Source organism: Artemia franciscana, chromosome 17, assembly GCF_032884065.1.
Source record: "Artemia franciscana chromosome 17, ASM3288406v1, whole genome shotgun sequence".
Taxonomy (NCBI): domain Eukaryota; kingdom Metazoa; phylum Arthropoda; class Branchiopoda; order Anostraca; family Artemiidae; genus Artemia; species Artemia franciscana.
The window spans coordinates 10814888-10840569 of NC_088879.1; the positions used below are offsets into that span (position 1 = coordinate 10814888).

At 34.6% G+C, this 25682-nt stretch overlaps 1 protein-coding gene across 1 annotated transcript; it reads right to left on the bottom strand.

The window, feature by feature from the left end:
- Positions 1 to 2229: 2229 nt before the first annotated feature.
- On the bottom strand, positions 2230 to 25682 carry LOC136037872 (peregrin-like; the record flags this gene model as incomplete). The annotated part of the gene is given in 5 exon segments (XM_065720722.1): positions 2230 to 2364; positions 8165 to 8307; positions 11139 to 11504; positions 22174 to 22513; positions 25651 to 25682. Coding segments are annotated over 5 exon segments (1016 nt in total), but the record flags the coding sequence as incomplete, so codon positions are not given.

Below are 25682 nucleotides of genomic sequence, written 5' to 3' on the forward strand. Positions count from 1 at the left end.
GAATTGTATTAAAATGATGTCATTTCACTTCTTCATAGATAGTCGATCATCCCTTTTAGGGAAAAACTAAGGTGGATAGGCATGGAGTTAGGGTAATTCAAATAGTCTATCAGTTCTATGAGTCATTTGAAGACAAGTGGAGACCCCAAGACTTATGACCGGCCAAGTCGAAAAGATTTGCAGGCAATTGGACATCTGAGATTGTTCACATCATATGAGCTTTGCCTACCGGGAAAACCCACTGGAATTGTGATTGGGATGACCAAGATTTTGCGTTGGCTCTTAGTTCAACTGTGAAACTATATCAAGACAGGGGTCTAAACAGGGACACAAAAAGTCCCTGTTTAAATTTAGACAGTCCCTGTCTAAATTCAAGATCACAATCCCTGTCTAAATTCAAATGTGTCTTTTTTTCCCTAAAATTTTTTAGAGCAACTTCACAGCATTTCGCCTAAAATATGATTTACCAGTGAGAAACATTGGAATGGATATTGTACAGCTAATATTTCTTCTCCTTAAGGCTTTTATTATCATCTCTACTTTAGTAGCCTAATTTCAACGAATTAAGTCTCTTGTCTCATGTTTATCTTATTTTGTACTCTATTTTGTAGAATAGATAGCAAAGTACTTTGTACAAGTTCAGTCACTATAAATCGTTCATTCATATTAGTCGGAATTTACATAGCAACATCGTTTCTCCTTTTTTTACTTCACATAAAGATAAGGATAGATGCACTAGTGGTTAAATCTTTTTTACTGGTAGAAAAAATTAATATGGGAAATTAAAAAAAAGAAAGGCCAATCAAATTACATGAGAAACAACCAAACAATTCGATTCAAAATTCTGTTTATTGCAGCATCGTCAAAATAAAGTGGTCAAACAAAGGTGTCACCGCCATTCTAATTATGGCGTTAGTAGTTATTAATTCCCATAGGCACTTTTGGGTGTCTTTTTCCTCTTTAATTTTCCCTAATCTTCCGAAAATGAATAAGCTTACAATTTATGATAATCTCCATATGTAGCATGATATCTTGGCATTCCTCTTACCCTTGTTCCTGGGGCTGCAATTACCATGTCACCCCTGTATCTACATAATTTGGCCTTTTCGACCGATCTAAATTTATAGATACCTTACAATTTCGATCCGACGCTCTTTGGGATAGGAGACAGAGCCTTTAGTCCTGGGATATAATTACCATGGCACCCCTGTACCCCGATAACTTCGATCTTTGGATCGACTTAAATTTACATGGTTACCTTAGAATTTAGATTCGGAGGCACCTTATGGCGCTCTGTGCTTTCAAGGGGTAGCAAGTTCACTAATGATAGGTTTCAGCCCTTAAAAAGATAACGAGACTTTTAATTTGCAACCCAATACATTGTTCCCTGAGATTTCCCGGCTATTTGATTTCAATACTGACGCAAAATAAAAAAAAATATGAGAGACAAAGGTCAATCTATCCTGAAAAATAAATGTAAGATTGATTATGATGAATGCTGACTAAAAGAAAGTAGGCTTTCATAGTAATTCACACTGGCATTTATATCCTATTTTACAACGCCCATTGAATAATGTGAAACTTTTGCATCAAAAGGCTTTCAGCTTAAACTTGCAACAAAATTGTTATATTATTGGTTATTTTATTCTTTGTTTACTTTTTGGAGCAAGCCAACCCAGATATAACCTCTTCCTTCTCCAAAATTCATCTACAGGTGCTGTCTACAGAATTGATGGACGCACTTCAGAGATATATCATACCCACGAGTATTCTACCTTTTTTAAACCGTTTTTTATTTTATAAGCTGCCTATGTTAATGGACCGCCTGTCCTTTATAATTTTTTTTAGTAAATTAAAAACCAAGGGCGAATTTCCTTGGTGAGTTGAGGCAGTTCATATTCAAGAGATATCAATAAATTAGGAAAAATCGCCGAAAAATGATTTTTGCTAAATAAGGTCATTTTCATGACTAAGTAATTGTTTTACATTTTTCAGCTAATGGATAATATACGCCCAGGATAAGTAATTCCTACTTATTGTTCACTTTTTCGTAATTAAATTAAAGTCCCCATTGAGAAACTACATTGAAATGTATACTGTTTACCAAACAAAGGTTAAAAAAAAATTCATAGGGAGATTCCCTTGGTGACTTGAGATAGAGAGCATTCACGAGATGTGAACAAATTCACAAAAAATTGCCTGAAAATCACCTAAGAAATCATACATTACCTATGCAAAATCGCTTCTTCATACGCTTTTTTGACAGCTTTTCTATGAACAGGCTTTTTAGAGTCAACGAGCTTGCTCTTATCATTATTAGGGTCGACACCCAAAAGCTCCAGCTTGGATCGAGGCAACCATTGCCTAAAAAATAACCAATTTATAATTTAAATAATATTATTTATTTCTACTTGAATGTCCTACTCTATATTGATACAGATGTGTACACACGACCAGTATTCACTATCACAATAATTTGACAGTCAAAATTAGCGATTTTTGTTATTTTGGAATACAAGTGTAAAGTTAAAAATTCAACATATCCAATTAATCTATCTCCAACATCTTCAATTTGTTTTTTTGCTCATAAAATAAGAGAACTTCGATTCGGTACAAGGAACAAACAACCTTAGTAAAAAGAACTTTTAAATATTTACGTAAGATTCGTGTCCGTGTAAAATGGTGTAGCAATTCACTGGTAGAACTACGCTTAACGTAATTAGCGTCATCATTGTTTTTTTTGAAAGCGTCATCATCGTCATCATTCATCGTTTTTTTGAAAGGCGATCGATCTGTACTGATTTCCCCTTCCAAAGAAGATTGAGCACCATTTTCCCTTTCACTTTCTTCGGAACGAGCTTTTGCATCCAGCATGCTTCCAGCATGCTGGAACATCCAAAGCGTGCATCCAGCATGCTTTGAGCCAGATCAATGTCCAAAAAGTCATTCTCTTCTACTACTTTCTTCAGATGTTCTCCTGCTTCTTTCAGAAGAGTATCGTCGATTTCTTTCTTCTGTTTAGCCATCTCTTTTTTCGTAAAATGTCTAACTCTAGCTCTACTATTTTCTGATTCCTCTGGATCTGGTCCTGGACTGTCAATTCAGCATCTTTCTTTTGAGGTTCAAGCTTTTCTTTTTCTAATTCACCCTGTTGTCGTCCAATAAAGTGAACCTAATAGCTAGTTCTAGCTGATCTGGCAAACACAACAGCTTCTTTGTGATCGGACTAAGCTAGGGTTTATTTCCATAGTTGCGCTGAGTATCAGCAACAAAAGCTTTAGCGTTTAAGGTCCACTCCTCTGTACGGGCTTGTATGCTAGTCATCAACTGAGCCGAACAAAAAAAATCCTCGTTCCACGTCTGCACTTCCACGGCAGAGCGAAAGAGCTGCTCTAACAACTTGACCCAAGGCCTGATATTTCACATCACCACCTGGTGTATTGAGTTATAGGATCTTTCGTCAATATCCATCAATTCCTCTACTGTTCGTGGGTGGTGACACAAGGTCCGACTGCAATAATAACCCTTTTCCTGGACTTTCTCTATCTTCGTCTCAAATAGAAGTTCTCTTGCCACGTAGAGAACATTACTTCAACTCATCGGCTGGGATTGTGGCTTGGGAAAGCTGAGGCGGTTAAGACTTCGGAAAAATCCTTTGTTCACAGGGAATTTTGCCACCAAGTACTGTAAAGCAGCTTTAACGTGCTTCCTAACTCCTAGGAAACTAAGTTTTATATCTTTCTGAGTCACTTTCGAAGAAGCAAAAGCTGCCAGAATCCAATCATTACACAAAGGTTACTCTGGATGTAAAGGATATAGATATAAAGGTTTCTTCCACACCACTATCAACGCTTTCAAACCCCACGGCAAGGTGATAGTTCACACAATCGGCAAGCGCAATCTGTTCGAGAAGAACTGTGCATAAGCGACGCAGCTCAAAATTCAGCACATGAATCAGTGGATCTTGTCGTTGAAACAATCCAATGAATACAATGAAGGTATTAACATAACTCACAACATACTCGTTTTCAGCTTTCATTTTTGGCTTTCTTAGCCAACTGACAATTATCAGGTACTTCGAATTTGAAATAAAGTGCTTTGAGCTCTTTTTCTTTGGCACAAATTCCAGAAAATATTCAATCAGAGTAGGTCATTGCTCTCTAGGTCAAGGCAATTTGGTTGAAGACATCTGGATGTCTTCAACCAAAATTTCCCTAAAATAAGGATGCCTCTGTGGCATCCTTAATTAAAAATTCAACATATCCAATTAATCTATCTCCAACATCTTCAATTTGTTTATTTGCTCATAAAATAAGAGAACTTCGATTCGGTACAAGGAACAAACAACCTTAGTAAAAAGAACTTTTAAATATTTACGTAAGATTCGTGTCCGTGTAAAATGGTGTAGCAATTCACTGGTAGAACTACGCTTAACGTAATTAGCGTCATCATTGTTTTTTTTGAAAGCGTCATCATCGTCATCATTCATCGTTTTTTTTGAAAGGCGATCGATCTGTACTGATTTCCCCTTCCAAAGAAGATTGAGCACCATTTTCCCTTTCACTTTCTTCGGAACGAGCTTTTGCATCCAGCATGCTTCCAGCATGCTGGAACATCCAAAGCATGCATCCAGCATGCTTTGAGCCAGATCAATGTCCAAAAAGTCATTCTCTTCTACTACTTTCTTCAGATGTTCTCCTGCTTCTTTCAGAAGAGTATCGCCGATTTCTTTCTTCTGTTTAGCCATCTCTTTTTTTGTAAAATGTCTAACTCTAGCTCTACTATTTTCTGATTCCTCTGGATCTGGTCCTGGACTGTCAATTCAGCATCTTTCTTTTGAGGTTCAAGCTTTTCTTTTTCTAATTCACCCTGTTGTCGTCCAATAAAGTGAACCTAATAGCTAGTTCTAGCTGATCTGGCAAACACAACAGCTTCTTTGTGATCGGACCAAGCTAGGGTTTATTTCCATAGTTGCGCTGAGTATCAGCAACAAAAGCTTTAGCGTTTAAGGTCCACTCCTCTGTACGGGCTTGTATGCTAGTCATCAACTGAGCCGAACAAAAAAAAATCCTCGTTCCACGTCTGCACTTCCACGGCAGAGCGAAAGAGCTGCTCTAACAACTTGACCCAAGGCCTGATATTTCACATCACCACCTGGTGTATTGAGTTATAGGATCTTTCGTCAATATCCATCAATTCCTCTACTGTTCGTGGGTGGTGACACAAGGTCCGACTGCAATAATAACCCTTTTCCTGGACTTTCTCTATCTTCGTCTCAAATAGAAGTTCTCTTGCCACGTAGAGAACATTACTTCAACTCATCGGCTGGGATTGTGGCTTGGGAAAGCTGAGGCGGTTAAGACTTCGGAAAAATCCTTTGTTCACAGGGAATTTTGCCACCAAGTACTGTAAAGCAGCTTTAACGTGCTTCCTAACTCCTAGGAAACTAAGTTTTATATCTTTCTGAGTCACTTTCGAAGAAGCAAAAGCTGCCAGAATCCAATCATTACACAAAGGTTACTCTGGATATAAAGGATATAGATATAAAGGTTTCTTCCACACCACTATCAACGCTTTCAAACCCCACGGCAAGGTGATAGTTCACACAATCGGCAAGCGCAATCTGTTCGAGAAGAACTGTGCATAAGCGACGCAGCTCAAAATTCAGCACATGAATCAGTGGATCTTGTCGTTGAAACAATCCAATGAATACAATGAAGGTATTAACATAACTCACAACATACTCGTTTTCAGCTTTCATTTTTGGCTTTCTTAGCCAACTGACAATTATCAGGTACTTCGAATTTGAAATAAAGTGCTTTGAGCTCTTTTTCTTTGGCACAAATTCCAGAAAACATTCAATCAGAGTAGGTCATTGCTCTCTAGGTCAAGGCAATTTGGTTGAAGACATCTGGATGTCTTCAACCAAAATTTCCCTAAAATAAGGATGCCTCTGTGGCCTCTGTAACAGCGTGCTTATATATTACGCATTATACGTATTTGTATATGTAACTTATTCAACCCAGAGCCAGTTTTAGGGGTGAGGGAGAGGGGGCACTTGCCCAGGACGTGGAAATTTTAGGAGTGCAAAATCTTGAATGAAATTCGTTTTTATTAAAATAAAGTATATGGCACAGTTGCCGGTGAATGTAAGAAAATTTAATGCAAAATTTTTATTTTCCCATATTATACATATTTGTATGGTACTGCAATGAGCTGTTAGTAGTAGTAGTAGAAGCACTACCGGTTCTCATAATGTGCCCATTCATACTATACTTACTACTGGTGCTTTCAGAGAAAAAAAAACGTTAAGGGGCGTTTGATTTGACTAGACAAATTAATAGTTCCTAGCATCAACAGAAACCAAATTACATAAATAGATTAAAATTTAGGAAATGAACATGGGGAGACGTACAACAAAACGAAACCATGTTGAGGCAGTCCCTTATTTACAGAGTTAATGACCTTGAATCTTACTGACCTTGAAGTAGTCATTTCTACACTGGGTTATTATTGTTGTTTTTTTTGTAGCTCTTTCTATTATTTATTCCATTTTTTCAATTTTGATATCTTAGCTCATGCTAGCTAAAAGCTGTTGCATCAACTGTTAGAGCTATTTTCAAAACTATATTGGTATATTTGATAAACTAAACTGAATATGCTTTATGTTGATCATGGCATCTTTTTTCTAGTTTTTTTTTTTTTTTTTTTTTTTCATTGGGAATTCATAAAGATAAGGTCAAAAAGTAGTCGCTTGTCACACAAATTAGGTTAACATGTCCTTTTTTCTTCCTTTTTTTACTTCGTCTAAGATAGGTTTTCACTGTTTTTTAAATCTGGTTGAGTAAAAAAATCTGAGCACAGAAAAAGAAAGGTTAATAAAATGAAATTACTCAAATTAGGAACAGGACAATTAGTTGAGTTTAATGTTGAGTTCAGTTGAGTTTCAACTAATTAGACAATTAGTTGCGTTGAGTAATTTGCGTTTATTTTGATCGTTTCAAAAAAGAAGTTGCCACCGAGTGTGGCCACCCGAGTGCGGCGTTCATTCTGTTGATGGTGCTAGAGGTTATTAAGTCCTAAATGGAAAAAGAACATAATGATTCTTTCCGAAGCTCTATATTTTCAGGTCTAAAAATTATAAATAAAAACAAAAGGTTTTTGTTTTCAACCAAGAAACAGTGTGTCAGTAGTTTGATGACCATAAAATGGGTAATTTTTTTAAAGCGAAGTTCAACTACAGGAAATAAGGAACTCACTTCAATAAATTTCTTTGTTGTTAGTGAAGTTTGCATTTTCTTCTTATTATCTATTATTACTTTATTACTTTACAAACTATTACTTTACTATTATTACTTTACAAATTAAAAAAAAACACTAAAGCCAACAAAGACTCTGTAGCCGAAAACACTTGCTTTTTGTCACCATTCTCTGTAGCCAACAGCCTGTTCATTTCCCACCACCCAAATAACAGGTATCCTACCTTCAGCCCCTTCCAAATATGCCCTCATTTCGAAAGCGGGTTTTTGTTGCTCCCTCTGCTAGCTTCACTCGCTACGATCCAATACTTGGTTTCTAAGCTTCGGTCTTTGGTCTTCACAAGTATTGGATCTTTGCCCTCCTAAAAATGTCTCATCCACAAGCGGTTTTTTTTCTTCCTCTGGTTGTTTTACTTGCTACAGTCCAATGCTAGGTTTTTGAGTAATAGAATAGTCACACCTTAGGCAAGATGACAGCTAAATCATCCTATAATATCCATATCAAATAGAGGGGCAAAAAGGGGAGAGGGCAAATCCCTCATAGACTTTAAAAACACCTTTTTTTCGGAATTTTCAGGGGGAAAATAAGAAAACAAAACAAAATCGTCTCTCCCCCTACCAAATTTAAACAAATTTTCTTTCCGGTGTCTTTACTTAAGTAAAACGAAGGATTAAAAAACGATTAAATAAACTTAACCTCGTATTAAATAAAACGAAGGAATTACCCCCACCCCAAACCTATATTTGCGTCAATCGCCACTCCTGATCTAATATTATGAGGTTCATGCTTCTTTCAAATTATTCTCTGCCAATTTATTAAGACTTAATGTCAACAAATATACATATATGAGTAGGCTTGACTATGTCATCTTAAAGATACATATTGAACACAATATTTTACTTACCAGGTTCGTTTGGAGTCAAAAAACAAAACTAAAAACTTGGGTTCAGTGAGTTTAGAAGCCAAATCCAAGATTTCTTGCGGAGGAACAGGAATAGGAACACCGTTGTGATAGTACCCAGTTTGGGGCATCTTTGGATTTATTATCTAAAAGAATAATATAAGAAAAATTACATGTCTAGTTTTTTCCTACTCTTTTTGATCTTAATAATTATTTGTAAAAACGTTTTATTTTTCTTATTTTGTGTTTCATTTGACCTTTTGCTATACGTGGTTTTACATTTGGTCTTAGAGTATTTATCTGATGGGCCCATCTCGATCCAACTAGAAGTTTAAAAAGCTAAAAATATTTTTGTCGAATTCACTGGAAAAGTGGACAATATTTTAAAAAGTTATAATTGAAGCCGAAAAAGTTATATTCATGTAGGATTACTTTTATTAATGTCATTTGGCATACCTTTCAGAATGGAAAAAATAAATATGTCGTTAATTGTTTCTTTTTGAATATCTAACATTTTTTTTTTTTTAAGAATATCAAATTGAATGAATCGACTTGCTCAAAACTTTTAACTTCAATTTCTACTCATAGTTTTATTTTGCAATTATTTATGAACAAGTTGTTGAAATCAGAATAGTTTCTTTTTTTGCTTTTTTTCTTATTTTGGAAAGTTTAGAAAGTATTAAATTCAGATTTGCTAAGTTCGATTACTTAGTATCAGCATGGATCTGTCAGTATTCATTTGCATTTTAGTGCTATATTAAATATAGTCTATTTGCGATTTATCTTTCCTTTATATATCGAATGTTCACATTTGATTCCGATTGCTCAGCATTGTTGTAGATCTGTGAATCCAAAAGCGGGGTGCAGGCCCCACCGGTGAGGCATGGCAATATTTTGGTGGGTCATGGGCAGAACTTTTACCCTTCAGCTAACTATACTTCGGAGTCTTAACTTTGGATGCAAAACACTTTTCATGCAAATGACCTCACAATCATCTGTATTTGAAGAGCTAAAAAGATACATGATATTATTACAATTACTCATACATTGTATAAAATTAGTTTTATTCAGACAATATTTTTTATTGACATAAAATATGCAAGGAGGATGAATCGTAAAAAGATACCAAGTTAATAGCCTTTTAAGCTTCTTTGGGTGAATACAATTTAACTGTAAAATTACAAAATTTAAATATCACGAGGGAGAGGCATCAGAATTTTATAATTGTCGGGGGGGGGTCCAAAGTTGGGAACCACTGGTGTAGGTTATTTAGTTGTTGTTGTTTATTTTTTTGGGGTATAATGCATATTATCAATGTGATTTGTTTTGTCTTAACGATCTCTGATTTTGATGTCTTTACGATCTCTTATTGTGTCTTTTTTTAAATGAATTGCCGTTCTGAATTATCCTTGACATGCCCAAGATTCAGCCATACCCCTTTTGAGAGGGCGTGACTAAAAACCACCCTCTGATCACATGGATCAACCTATTTTATTTTGATACATTTCCGCTAAACGAAAACTGAACTATTCAAACTGTACTTATTTGGGTATCAAAGAATACTATAGTCATTAATTTTTTTTTCAGGGTTTTTGCTTGAACTTCTACAGTAGATAAGATAAATTTATCGACAAATTATGATAATATATTAAAATAAAATAAAATCGTCCAACGATTAGGATACATCCCGAAGGGCTAGGCATAAACTCTTGAATGAACTTAAAAAATAAAGAGAACAAAAATGAAAAAAAAAAATATTGTAGAGCTTATGAAACGTTCTAAAAATAAGTTTTAACTCAACAGCTCACCTTATAACTATATTAGTATATAATCCATGGTTACCCTCTATAGTAAGCCCAGACCAACTAAAAAGGCTCTAACAAAATTATGATACATGTCTCTCAGGATCAGAACCTGAAGTATCTCTACTATATTTTCTCCAATCGACACTGAAACACAGTCTAAGTCACAAAGGTCTAATATAATCGAAGAAAAATACAACTTAAAATCAAAATGTGAAGTAGCTTCATTATATTCCCTCTGTCAGACAATACCTCCGGCCACAATACCCTCCAAACTAAGCTCAGACTTAATCAAAAAGCACTAATGGGATTGAAGATGCAGATCCTTCAGTATCGGAACCTGAAATAACTTTACTATATTATCTACTTCACATTCACTTCACATGAGAATGTGAAGTAGTTCCACTAAAGTTCCTCTTTCAGACAACACTTCCAACCATAATATCCTCCGAACTAAACTTAGAATCAATCAAGAAGCACTAATGGGATTAAAGATGCAGATACTTCAGTATCAGCACCTGAAGTAACTTCACTATATAGTCTACAATCGACGATACTACTTAACTATACTACCCTTTATACTGAGCCCAGACTAAGTCAGATGAGTCTAATATAATCAAAGATGAAGAGTACTTCACATCAGACTGTGAAGTAGTTTTACTATACAGCTTCTTTCAGATAGTACCTCCAATCATAATGTTCTCTAACTTAGCCAAGACTCAATCAAGAAGCATTAATGCGATTGAAGATCTTTCACTATATTTCAGTATCAGAATCTTAAGTAACTTCACTACACCGTTTAAAATCCACGATATCCCCTTGCCATACTACCCTTTATAATGAGCCCAGACTAAGCCATAAGGGTCTAATACAATCAAAGATGAAGATTATTTCACACTGGAATGTGCAGTAGTTTCACAAGATATCCTATTTCAGACAGTACATCCAACCCCAACGCCCTCCAGACTTAGCTCAGGCTCAATCAAGATATATTAAAGGAATTGAAGATACAGATCCCTCTACATCAGAATCTAAAGAATTTTTGCTATACTTCCACTGTCTGACAATGCCTGAGATACACACTATATACCATCGATGAATCCTATAAAAATGCTATTAACTTTTAAAAATTATTAATTAACAAGAAAATGGCGCAAGATTCAAGTTTAACTCACCAATGCAGGATACCATGGATAACCTCTACACTTAGCCCAGACTAAGTCTAGAGGCTCTAAAGGAATTAAAGATGCAGATCTTTCAATATCAGAATCTGAAGTATCTTCACTGTCAGACTCACTGTCTGTATCTTCTGAGTTTTCGCTACCCAACTCACTTTCTGAAGAGCTTGTTCTATATATTTTGAAACTTTCCCTCTCCTTAGCTAGGCTGTCCACTTCACCATCTCCACGGAGACGATCAGGATCGAACAAAGAGCGAGAAGTATCGTCACTATCTGAGGCAGATTTGACTTTGAATGGAGTTTCAACTTTCTTTTTCAATTGAGGCTTCTGAGATGAAGCATTTTTTCTGAAGTCAGGTTTCTGAGAAAAAAGAATTCTGATATCAAATTAACTGGAACATAATTCACTACCGAAAATTTAAAATTGTAAAGATAGCAAAACCTTAAATCAAAATTGTATAGTTTACCGCATATGGAGAATACTTGGATAGTTAACGTTGTGTATAGTATGTTAGCATTTTTAATGATGTTAACATTTTGAAGATATGAACAGCAATCAATACAATGTATTTAATTCTAAACTCGATTTCAAACATGAGCAGATGTTTTCGATTCTTAACTTGAAACATACAGGACCATACTGGATGTGGAGGGGAGTTTCAAATATCCAAAGAAAAAACACTCATGACGAACACGGCCCTTCTAAGCCAAGTACATAAAATGTTTTTTGCTCTCAAGTAGAAAAAAAAGGTAAAAAAAATTACAAATTCAGATAAATGTTAGAATTGAGGTTAATTTAGAAAAAATATTAGAATCTTTTTTCCCAAGAGAAAACATCCATATTTTGCCAAAAATTACCTTAAATCGCATCTTGAAGCGAATTAGAAAAACTTTATCCTTTTAGCGATTCATAACGACTGACATCTCGGAAAATATGAGCTACTCTAGAGAAAGCTAAGTCCACTCTCGCTGTATAATGTATTGCTAAAAAGAGCCCAGTATCAATTTGGATAACCAGACATAGACATTGAACTTGCTTTCCTCCCGGTAAAAATTCAGCTACCACCCAGTTCAAAATTCAGCAGCCACTCTTGGTCAACCTTCCACTTATAGACACTTCTTTATTCAGGCAATACATACCCTCTGAGAAACGATCCTAAAGGCTGGTTTATAATGGCATAAGAAACAACTACTCTTTCTTGTGATTAGAAGACTTGGATTTTTTTGGAGGGGGGAGGAGCCCAACAGTACCAGGAGGATGTTTTTTTTACAATTTAGAGGGTTAAAATCATATTCTCTGCATTTACTTCGGAAGGTGAGAGAAGAGAGTTCAAGGGGGGTAAAGACGCCCTTCAAAGGGCATAAAAGGCAGCCCACTGATCTTAATTTCTCTGTACTGTCCTTTTTCTATGACTGTCATATAATTTTTGAAAAAAAGGAATGTCAAGACACTCTGATCGCAAGTCAATGGCATTCCAATGTTTTGTCTGGCTTCTTAAACACATAGGATGCCAACTTAAAATTTTATACTTGATAAAACCAAAATATTTATAGGCAGAGGATGAATCAGTCTTGATATGGAGGCTATATTTCAGTGGATTATCAACCATAGCGTAAAGATTTCTTACGTTAGAAACTGCAGAAAGTTACTTAGCAGGTTTTGATTGTATTTGCCAACGAGTTAACAGAAACAGCTTAGCTGATAGAAATTTTACTGAAGCCAAAACAGAAATGACCAGAAAGAAACTCAGCTGATAGAAACTTTACTGAAACCCAACCAGTTAATAGTAACAAACTCAGCTGATATAAATTTTACTGAAGCCAAAACAGAAATTATCAGAAAAAAACTCAGCTGATAGAAATTTTACTGAAGCCAAAACAGAAATGACCAGAAACAAACTCAGTTGATAGAGATTTTACTGAAACCCAACCAGTTAACAGTAACAAACTCAGCTGATATAAATTTTACTGAAGCCAAAACAGAAATTATCAGAAAAAAAACTCAGCTGATAGAAATTTTACTGAAGCCAAAACAGAAATTACCAGAAACAAACTCAGTTGATAGAGATTTTACTGTGACCCAACCAGTTAACAGCAACAAACTCAGCTGATAGAAATTTTACTGAAGCCAAAACAGAAATTACCAGAAACAAACTCAGTTGATAGAGATTTTACTGTAACCCAACCAGTTAACAGCAACAAACTCAGCTGATAGAAATTTTACTGAAGCCAAAACAGAAATGACCAGAAACAAACTCAGCTGATAGAAACTTTACTGAAACCCAACCAGTTAACAGTAACAAACTCAGCTGATAGAAATTTTACTGAAGCCAAAACAGAAAGCGACCAGAAACAAACTCAGTTGATAGAGATTTTACTGAAACCCAACCAGTTAACAGTAACAAACTCAGCTGATATAAATTTTACTGAAGCCAACCAGTTAACAGTAACAAACTCGGCTGATATAAATTTTACTGAAGCCAAAACAGAAATTATCAGAAAGAAACTCAGCTGATAGAAATTTTACTGAAACCCAACCAGTTAACAGTAACAAACTCAGCTGATATAAATTTTATTGAAGCCAAAACAGAAATGACCAGAAACAAACTCAGCTGATAGAAACTTTACTGAAACCCAGCCATTTAACAGTAACAAACTCAGCTGATATAAACCTTAATGAAGCCAAAACAGAAATTATCAGAAACAAACTCAGTTGATAGAGATTTTACTGAAACCCAACCAGTTAACAGTAACAAACTCAGCTGATAGAAATTTTACTGAAACCCAACCAGTTAACAGTAACAAACTCAGCTGATAGAAATTTTACTGAAGCCAAAACAGAAAGCGACCAGAAACAAACTCAGTTGATAGAGATTTTACTGAAACCCAACCAGTTAACAGTAACAAACTCAGCTGATATAAATTTAACTGAAGCCAAAACAGAAATTATCAGAAAGAAACTCAGCTGATAGAAATTTTACTGAAGCCAAAACAGAAATGACCAGAAACAAACTCAGATCATAGAGATTTTACTGAAACCCAACCAGTTAACAGAAACAAACTCAGCTGATATAAATTTTACTGAAGCCAAAACAGAAATTATCAGAAAGAAACTCAGCTGATAGAAATTTTACTGAAGCCAAAACAGAAATTACCAGAAACAAACTCAGTTGATAGAGATTTTACTGTAACCCAATTAGTTAACAGCAACAAACTCAGCTGATAGAAATTTTACTGAAGCCAAAACAGAAATGACCAGAAACAAACTCAGCTGATAGAAACTTTACTGAAACCCAACCAGTTAACAGTAACAAACTCAGCTGATAGAAATTTTACTGAAGCCAAAACAGAAAGCGACCAGAAACAAACTCAGTTGATAGAGATTTTACTGAAACCCAACCAGTTAACAGTAACAAACTCAGCTGATATAAATTTTACTGAAGCCAAAACAGAAATTATCAGAAAGAAACTCAGCTGATAGAAATTTTACTGAAGCCAAAACAGAAATGACCAGAAACAAACTCAGATCATAGAGATTTTACTGAAACCCAACCAGTTAACAGAAACAAACTCAGCTGATATAAATTTTACTGAAGCCAAAACAGAAATTATCAGAAAGAAACTCAGCTGATAGAAATTTTACTGAAGCCAAAACAGAAATTACCAGAAACAAACTCAGTTGATAGAGATTTTACTGTAACCCAACCAGTTAACAGCAACAAACTCAGCTGATAGAAATTTTACTGAAGCCAAAACAGAAATGACCAGAAACAAACTCAGCTGATAGAGATTTTACTGAAACCCAACCAGTTAACAGTAACAAACTCGGCTGATATAAATTTTACTTAAGCCAAAACAGAAATTATCAGAAAGAAACTCAGCTGATAGAAATTTTACTGAAACCCAACCAGTTAACAGTAACAAACTCAGCTGATATAAATTTTATTGAAGCCAAAACAGAAATGACCAGAAACAAACTCAGCTGATAGAAACTTTACTGAAACCCAGCCATTTAACAGTAACAAACTCAGCTGATATAAACCTTACTGAAGCCAAAACAGAAATTATCAGAAACAAACTCAGTTGATAGAGATTTTACTGAAACCAAACCAGTTAACAGTAACAAACTCAGCTGATATAAATTTTACTGAAGCCAAAACAGAAATGACCAGAAACAAACTCAGCTGATAGAAACTTTACTGAAACCCAACCAGTTAACAGTAACAAACTCAGCTGATAGAAATTTTACTGGAGCCAAAACAGAAACGACCAGAAACAAACTCAGTTGATAGAGATTTTACTGAAACCCAACCAGTTAACAGTAACAAACTCAGCTGATATAAATTTTACTGAAGCCAAAACAGAAATTATCAGAAAGAAACTCAGCTGATAGAAATTTTACTGAAGCCAAAACAGAAATGACCAGAAACAAACTCAGATCATAGAGATTTTACTGAAACCCAACCAGTTAACAGCAACAAACTCAGCTGATATAAATTTTACTGAAGCCAAAACAGAAATTATCAGAAAGAAACTCAGCTGATAGAAATTTTACTGAAGCCAAAACAGAAATTACCAGAAACATACTCAGTTGATAGAGATTTTATTGAAACCCAACCAGTTAACAGTAACAAACTCAGCTGATATAAATTTTATTGAAGCCAAGACAGAAATTATTAGAAAGAAACTCAGCTGATAGAAATTTTACTGAAACCCAACCATTTAACAGTAACAAATTCAGCTGATTTGAATTTTACTGAAGCCAAAATAGAAATGACCAGAAACAAACTCAGCTGACAGAAACTTTACTGAAACCCAACCAGTTAACAATAACAAACTCAGCAGATAGAAATTTTACTGAAGCCAAAACAGAAATGACCAGAAACAAACTCAGCTGATAGAGATTTTACTGAAACCCAACCAGTTAACAGTAACAAACTCGGCTGATATAAATTTTACTTAAGCCAAAACAGAAATTATCAGAAAGAAACTCAGCTGATATAAATTTTATTGAAGCCAAAACAGAAATGACCAGAAACAAACTCAGCTGATAGAAACTTTACTGAAACCCAGCCATTTAACAGTAACAAACTCAGCTGATATAAACCTTACTGAAGCCAAAACGGAAATTATCAGAAACAAACTCAGTTGATACAGATTTTACTGAAACCCAACCAGTTAACAGTAACAAACTCAGCTGATATAAATTTTACTGAAGCCAAAACAGAAATGACCAGAAACAAACTCAGCTGATAGAAACTTTACTGAAACCCAACCAGTTATCAGTAACAAACTCAGCTGATAGAAATTTTACTGGAGCCAAAACAGAAACGACCAGAAACAAACTCAGTTGATAGAGATTTTACTGAAACCCAACCAGTTAACAGTAACAAACTCAGCTGATATAAATTTTACTGAAGCCAAAACAGAAATTATCAGAAAGAAACTCAGCTGATAGAAATTTTACTGAAGCCAAAACAGAAATGACCAGAAACAAACTCAGATCATAGAGATTTTACTGAAACCCAACCAGTTAACAGCAACAAACTCAGCTGATATAAATTTTACTGAAGCCAAAACAGAAATTATCAGAAAGAAACTCAGCTGATAGAAATTTTACTGAAGCCAAAACAGAAATTACCAGAAACATACTCAGTTGATAGAGATTTTATTGAAACCCAACCAGTTAACAGTAACAAACTCAGCTGATATAAATTTTATTGAAGCCAAGACAGAAATTATTAGAAAGAAACTCAGCTGATAGAAATTTTACTGAAACCCAACCATTTAACAGTAACAAATTCAGCTGATTTAAATTTTACTGAAGCCAAAATAGAAATGACCAGAAACAAACTCAGCTGACAGAAACTTTACTGAAACCCAACCAGTTAACAATAACAAACTCAGCAGATAGAAACTTTTACTGAAACCTAACCAGTTAACAGCAACAAACTCAGCTGATATAAATCTTACTGAAGCCAAAACAGAAATTATCAGAAAGAAACTCAGCTGATAGAAATTTTACTGAAGCCAAAAACCGGAAATAGTTACAATACAGCTGTTTTTAGAAATTTGGACCTTTTGTAAAGTGAAATTGGCACCCTTATGTTAATGAAAGAACCCAACAAACGAAACCTGCTACTCCTTACTTGTACTTGAAAAATACAACTACCAAAAGACTGGTCTTGATAATAAAATTTTTTGTCAAATTATTAACTAACAGAAGAAAGATGAATAGGTATGGAAGTCACCTGAGTCGGCATCTTTCAAAGGATGAGACATAGAGCCTTAAGAGCAGTTGTGGTCCTTTTTATCCCTGTCTTTTTAACCACAGCATTGATAAAAACGAGCTTTCACTTCCCGGATTGCAATTAAGTTTCAAGCCCTTTTTCCATAAATACTTTTTAATTCTAAAATTTCGGAAACAATTTTTACTAAATTTTTGAATAAGAAATTTGTCATACTAAAATGTATGACATTTGCCCATATGACAATCTGCCGAACTTCAAAGACCATAAAGGTGATTCTATATCCAGATGATACTGGCCAAGGATTTTTGCAGCTTTATCCATTAGTTTTGAACCGCGTGCGTAAAATACGATGAGGCTCGACACGGGGTCTGGTACAACAAACTTAAACGGTGCATTAAAACATTGCACCGTTACACATTGCACATTAATGCACCGTAAATATCAAAAAGGTATATTAAAACATTGGCAAGTCAATTTATGTTGTAAGGTAAAAAATAAATTTTTGTCATTCTAAAGAAAAATGTTAAAATATTTATCGAAGAGAAGAAAACATTCAAAAAAAAAACTGCTGCTGGTGGGAAAGTTGAACCCAGGCCCCTTGATAACTAACCGAGGCTTTAGGCCCACCAGGAGACTTTTTCATGGCTTATTATTGTAGTCTTTATTGTTCAAGACAATCTGCATGAACTCGAAAGAATAATTAAGCACAGCAACTTAAAACGCATGTATAAATATACCCGCTGATCCAATACAGCACGTTCGGTAAGCATAATGTGGCCTAGTGTATTTATTAATAAAAAAAAACTAATTTTTTTAGCTGAAAGTAAGGAGCGATATTAAAACTTAAAACGAACAGAAATTACTCCGTATATGAAATGAGTTGTCCCCTCCGCAATCCCTCGCTCTTTACGCTAAAGCTTTAAATTGTTTTAAAAAGTAGAATTGTGGCAAAGAGTCAAACTTTAGCGTAAAGAGCGAGGGATTGCGGAGGGGACAACTCAATTCATATACGGAGTAATTTCTGTTCGTTTTAAGTTTTAATGTCGCTCCTTACTTTCAGCTAAAAAAATTAGTTTTCTTTTATTAATTTCTGAACGTTTTTGAATTAATGCATGTTCGGTGTTGGCTCTCCGCACATAAATTATTAAAATGAAATTTGTATATTAATTCTTTTTTTGGCTAAATGGCTTTCTCTTAGTTTTGATCAGACAATTTTGAGAAATAATGGGTGGAGAAGGAGGCCTAGTTGCCCTCCAATTTTTCGGTTACTTAAAAAGGCAACTAGAACTTTTAATTTTTAACGAACGTTTTTATTAGTAAAAAATATACGTAACTTAAGAATTAACTTACGTAACAAACTTTCAGAACCTTATATTTTTATTATGTATACGAGGGGATTTGTACCCTCGTTAATACCTTGCTCTTTATACTAAATCGTAAGTTTTGTCCCAATTCTTTAAGAATGACCCCTTAAAGAATAAATAGTTGAAATTACTAAAAATACTTTAGCATAAAGAGCAAGGTATTTATCTCCTCCTAAATACCTCGCTCTTTATGCTAAAGTATTTTTAGAACCCCTCATATGCGTAATAATCTCTGTTCGTTTTAAGTTTCAATGCTACTTCTTCCTTTCATTTGAAAAAACGTTTTCATGTTTATTTTTCATTGTTTTCTTATAGTAATGCTAGAGAATCCTGCACCCTTGTCATTGAATTTTTCTTCCCCATGACAGATCCCTCCAAGGAAAGATCCTCCAACATAGCCCCCTCTCCTCAGCCCCACCCCCAAACAAAATAAAATCCCCCTGAAAACGTCTGTACACTTCCCAATAACCATTACTATATGTAAACACTGGTCAAAGTTTGTAACTTGCAGCCCCTCCCCCAGGGATTGTGGGGGAGTAAGTCATCCCCGAAGACATAGTTATTAAGGTTTTCGACTATGCTGAACAAAATGGCTATCTCAAAATTTTGATCCGTTGACTTTGGGAAAAAAATGAGCGTGGGAGGGGGCCTAGATGCCCTCCAATTTTTTCGGTCACTTAAAAAGGGCACTAGAACTTTTCATTTCCGTTAGCATGAGCCCTCTTGCGACATTCTAGGACCACTTGGTCGATACGATGACCCCAGGGGAAAAGAAAGAAAGAAAAAAAAAAAAAAAAAAACAAACAAATAAACACGCACCCGTGATTTGTCTTCTGGCAAAAAATACAAAATTCCACATTTTTGTAGATAGGAGCTTGAAACTTCTACAGTAGGGTTCTCTGATACGCTGAATCTGATGGTGTCATTTTCGTTAAGATCCTACGACTTTTAGGGGGTGTTTCCCCCTATTTTCCTAAATAAGGCAAATTTTCTCAGGCTCGTAACTTTTGATGGGTAAGACTAAACTTGATGAAACTTATATATTCAAAATCAGCATTAAAATGCGATTCTTTTGATGTAGCTATTGATATCAAAATTCAATTTTTTAGAGTTTTGGTTACTATTGAGCCGGGTCGCTCCTTACTACAGTTCGTTACCACGAACTGTTTGAAAACAAGTATAGAAGAGAGAATAATGAGGACTTTTTGCTTCTCCCAAGACAGGGAACGAAAAAAACGTATTTGAATATTCCGGCCCTCTATCTAAGGGCCGTCTTCAGCAAAGAAAATAATAAACAATAACACACTTATAATAAAAGTTCGTGGTTAAAAATCTGTTGTTTTAAAATAGCTAAATGAGGAAGAAAATCCTCATTATTGTCTCTTCTGTATTTGTATTATGGAAAGGCAGTGTGGTCTTCATCATTATTTAGTGCATTTAAAATTTAAAAACAGGTTTGTCGTATCCCGGATATTTGTTCTAGGGGGGGGGGGGGGGCACAAAAAACTTCAAGAACACATCAAAAACTTGTTTATATTCATTTTTGTTGCGGTGAAATTTCGTGAGTGAAATCCCATAACCCCCTCCCCCCTGGATAGGGCCTTGCCAATAATACTAAAAGAAGGAGATTACATGCCTCCGTTTAGCTCATAAGGGTCAATATAACAACTTATTGTAGACTCCATAATTCAACGTCTACTGAAGAATTTATCATTAAAATGCTCTGACAGCATAAGGACCTCTGCTAACCCCTACGTTCAATCTGATTTTAACCCTCTGGTGGCGTCTTCAAGAGCATGAAATACAGCTCCAAATCCTGTTATGGGTTATCATTCTTTTGCCACCTTCAAACGTCTAGTGGTTGATTTTTAAATGGAAAAGATTTTCCATTTTTTATCGTTTTATTTCTTTTCTTTTTTACTAAGTTTTTTATTTTAATTTATTTTTATTAAAATATATTTAATTTATTTTATTTTACTAGGATTTTTATTATAATCGTTATCAGGGTGCTTTTTTATTATTTGATTAATTTCCCTTTTACTGTGTTTTTGGACCACGGTGCCCAAAAACGGAGCCCGGGCCACGGAGTCCATAGTGAGATGTCTCGTTCCATGTCTTGTTGTATTGGATATGTTGCAAATAAACAAACTTGAACAAGTCAATCTAGTAAATGAACTAAACGACAAAACCACAATAGATTAAACTTATACTTTCCGCCGAAAGAGGTATCTTTATAAAAGATACACTATTGAGATAATGTATCTAAACACATTTTTTCTGTACTGATAAGATAATGTGTTTTATCATTATTTTCAATATAATAATTAGATAATTTTTCAAGTATCGCTAATTCTGATAACTGCATAAGGTTGCAATGCACATAAAACATTTATAGAAAGACATACACCATTTAAAGGGTTGAATAGGAAATGATTTGAGCCTTCCGAAGTTTCTAAAAATATTATTTTGATAGATCTAATATTCATAATCACAGAACTCGAACAAGTGGAGATATTGAGGTTCTTCGCCAAGTTTCAAGTAGGACTGCTTTATCAATTATTTATAGAGGGGCTAAGCTATGGAATAAGCTTGTTCCAAGTATCAAAGAATTGTCCATTAATCAATTTAAAGCCGTGCTGCGTGTGGGGTTTCTTGGTAGGTATACTTTTGAATTAGATTGAGATTGATTGATTTAATATTGGAAATAATTGTTTATTGTTTCTTTTCTTTTTTTGGCTTCGGGATAATGGTATTATGTTGTTTGATTGTGTATGAATTATTCATGTAATTTTTTTTTCGGTACACGGTTTCACCCTTCTGCTCATTTTAGATTAACTCATTGTTTTTGTTTTTTTTCTCTTCTAATTTTTGTTCTTTTTTGTTAGTAATACACCCTCGCAAGCAACGCTTTTGGTGTGCTACCGATTGATTTTGTCTGTGCTATTTCTTTTGGTTAATAAATTAATACTACTAAAAAAAAAAGGAATAACAAACAGATGAAAAGGGTATGTGCAACTTGTAAGAGTGGAAACTATCGCTAGTGTCGACAAAAAAAGAGCACTGTTCAACGTTGTGCCAACGGTGCCAACATGTTGGCACCGTTCAACGTTTGGTGTTTCTGTGCTTTTTTTCATTATAATAAATAAGCAGTATTAACGTTATTAGTATAACTGGCAAAATTACTGGAATGATAAGATTACAATATCACTTTCTAAGAAAACCCCAATTAAGAAGCTTGAAAAAATACCAAGAAATTCCAATGGCTAGATGGCATTGGTGATTTTGCTATCGGCACAAGCGCCAGTTCCCAATCTTACAAGTTGCCAATACTCTTTTGAACAGATAGCGACCCTGACCAAAGTAATATTGAGAGCCAAAAAAACGAACGATATCACTAAATTGAAGATATACATACCGGTATAGATATAGCTGCTTTCTTATTGAAAAGTACAGAAGTCCTTCTATTGACTCCAGCTGGACTGTTATTTAAACTCCCAGGTTCACTGGCCGTCTTTACAGGAGTACTAAAGTCCAACTTAGAAACAGGAGCATTTAAACTGTCAACTTTTGGTTTTCGTCCCACTTTTGCACTGCTGCGTCCTTTGTTTACCCCGTTTTCAGATCCAGGGGGACTTTTAATGTGTCTTGTCCTTTTAATAGCCTCGACTTCAGAGTCAGTGCTTGAGTGAGAGAGACGTTCTAAAGGTCTTTTAATAATTGGTGGTCGACCAGGTCGTCTTTGGACAGGCTTTGGTCTAGAAAATTAAATAGTATTGTCAAAACTACAAAGCTGTTCTGGACAAAGAAGAAGAAAAAAACTTTATTTTAAATACTCATGAAACTTTCATTCTTAATGAGATGACCATTCATTGACTATACGGTACTAATCCCCACAGAGGCTACTTGGTCAGTAAAGCATGGGGAAGACACATGCATTATTATATCATTGATTCAGAGGAAGTAAAAAATTAGAAGACAAAAACCGATCAAATAAATTTATTTAATTAATTTAATTTAATAAAAAAAATCTTTAACAAGAGACTTTCCCGCTAATCTTATACAAAAAAAGAGAGGACAAAAAGACAAAAGTCAGCAAAATAATTTCTGCCGTTTTATTAACATTCTTAAAACTTTTTTGAAGATGCTATAGCCACAATGAACATACTGTAGCCGTTGATTCAGGAATCATACTCCATAGAATATGATTCGCCGTCATAGGATTGAAGTCTGACTTTACGGAGGGGGTTAAAGATGTAATTATTTTTCTCGTATTATGTAATAAATTTCAACTTTGATTTATTTATCATTTAACGTATGTCCGAATTGTACTATTTCACAATGTGTAATTATTTTGCTAACTTCCATTTTTATTAATAATTTAACTGACTTAAAAAAAAAATTTCTTCTTTTAATTATAATTCTTCGTCTGGCATTGTATTTACGACGACTCATGAGTAAATTCAGTTCAATCCAAATATTATTTATTTCTTTAGCTATAAAATGGCATCGAAGCACTCTTCAGAAGAATCAATGAAAAAAAATAATAAAAAAAAGGTGTTTTCTATTGAGTATATATCAACTCACGTGTCTAGTCAGGTTTGGGGAATGTAAGTTTATAACTGAAATAAAAAAAGAATTTTTTGCAGAATCCCGTCTCTATTTTTTTCTATCTATATGGTCAGGGCAACTTTTCAGGAGGAAACACTCTAAGATGAGGCCATAAGCATAACTATGCAACTAAGATAATGTACCACCCTCTGCAATTTACAGGCAGCATATTTTTAAGCTTTCAATTAGACAATTTTTACCTTGGCTAAACTACAGTTGGCTAAACTACAAATACTTTATTGTTTTTCCATTTCTTCTATGTACAGCAAGCATAAAGAACAGAATTTTTTTCTAAAGAAACGTTCTTGGGTTATGCGCGTTGCTAATATATATGCGTCTGACATCTATGTCTATGTATGTTCAGTGCCGAAGAAAACTTCGTGAAAGAGGAACGTCACCATAGCTTTTCACACTAGATTGAGTTTACCTTACCAACATTAAGTAACTAATACATTTACAAAACTAGCTCTTCTTCTTCTTCACTAGATGAATCTGGTGTCCCTGTTTTGTTCTTAGTTTTTATGAGGAATGAGTCAATTCTTGTCTGTTTAGTTTTTTTTGGAGGTAGTTTTTTCTTTGTTGGACTAGCTTTTGTTGCTGATTTTGATTGATCTTCTTCAGATTCGCTTGAGCTGGAAGAACTCGATGATGACAATGAAGACTCCCTCGACGAATATGAAAAAGCGTTAGTTTGGCACAGGCACGTACGAAAGATTTTTTTTTCGGGGGGGGGGGCAAAACCTTCAAAACAACAGATGTAGCGTAGCAATTTTTTTGTTTAGTAATGCAAAAAGCACGTATATCAGAAAATACAGATTAACTTTAATCTGTAGTATTGTAGCGGATGGGGGGAAGAAGACTCAAAAGTATGTTTTAGGCTCAGGTTATGTTCATAGCGATTTAGAACCAGTGATTAATCTATTATATCCCACTGAAAGGGAAATTTTAGGGTTAACAGTATAATATGGGTGCTGTGGGGGGTAGTTCTTCGTTGCAAAAATGTAGATTTTAATGAAAAATGATAGTTTCCAAAACTGATCCATTAAAAGCTGTACTTTATCCTGAAAAGGGGGGATAAACGCCCTAATATCAAGGATAATTCTATTTTGCTGTGGAAAGCAAACTCCCTTTGCAAAAAAAAAATAACAGTACAAATGCTAATTACTTCAAAGAGGGTAAAAAGTTAGACAGAATATGGGTTAATAATTGGGCAGTGACTTGACCGGATAATGATGTAAAATCCCCCCTTGAGACTAAGCTCTTGAGACTAAACACATCTATTGGGTCTTCATTCATAAGATAAGGTTAATAAAACAACTAGAGGTTATGTTTCAAGTCATGCATAACCACATTCATAATAGTTTTATGTGTAAGGCATGGCCATCAATTGGAGAAGACTCGAATCCAATCCCCTGGTGGATTTCATTAAAAAACGATCTTTTTTAGTATTTGCAGTAAAAATTAAAATAATAACAATCTAATACTGAAGCACAAATTAGGTACCACAAACGCTGATATTACGAAAAAAACATTTTTTTCTTTTTTTAATTGATGTATAAGCCACAACAAAGTAAAGGTGTTTATTTATAAGCCACAGTTTCCATGCCATTTTACTATAATAACTGAATACACATATTCGCTCTACATTTTCTCTCAGTTGCTCCTTTCTTGTTTTGCTGATCGTTTTCTGTTTTTTTTTTTATGTCCATCAGTAGTTCATGGACTGCCTGCTTGAGCAATTCATCTTCTCATAGCTTTGTTTATTGGAAACGGCCAAGCCTGTTCTTAGTATAAATAAAAAAAAAATCTTGATTTTTATTTCTTTTTCCTTAATATCACAATATCACAGGTTTGCCTCATTTCTATTTCTAGATTCGTCTTGTCACGACAGCAAATTCAGGTTTTTTTGGTTGTTCCATGTCTACATAAAATACAAGGATTTTGCCTTAGAGAAGAGAGCATTAATTCGAGAAAAAACACAGAAACAGAATTATTATGTGGAAAATTATGCTAATTGCAACAAATGCAACGAAAATGTAAATATTTTGAATGCTGAAGATCTATACACTCCCCTCCCAAATTGAAAAAAAAACATTAGCCTTGCCAGCAAGCACCAGGCAAGACACCATATAAAAAAATAACATAAAAATAAGTTACCCAAATCAGACAATAACAAGTTCTGTTTTTGTAAAACAAAAATAAAAATAATAAAACAAAAATAAAATTTATCCTTAACAAGCCAGCCCGGCTATTTACAACACTAGACAGCACTTGCACCACTTACCTAGGCTTTGTGGTACCAACATTACAATTCAT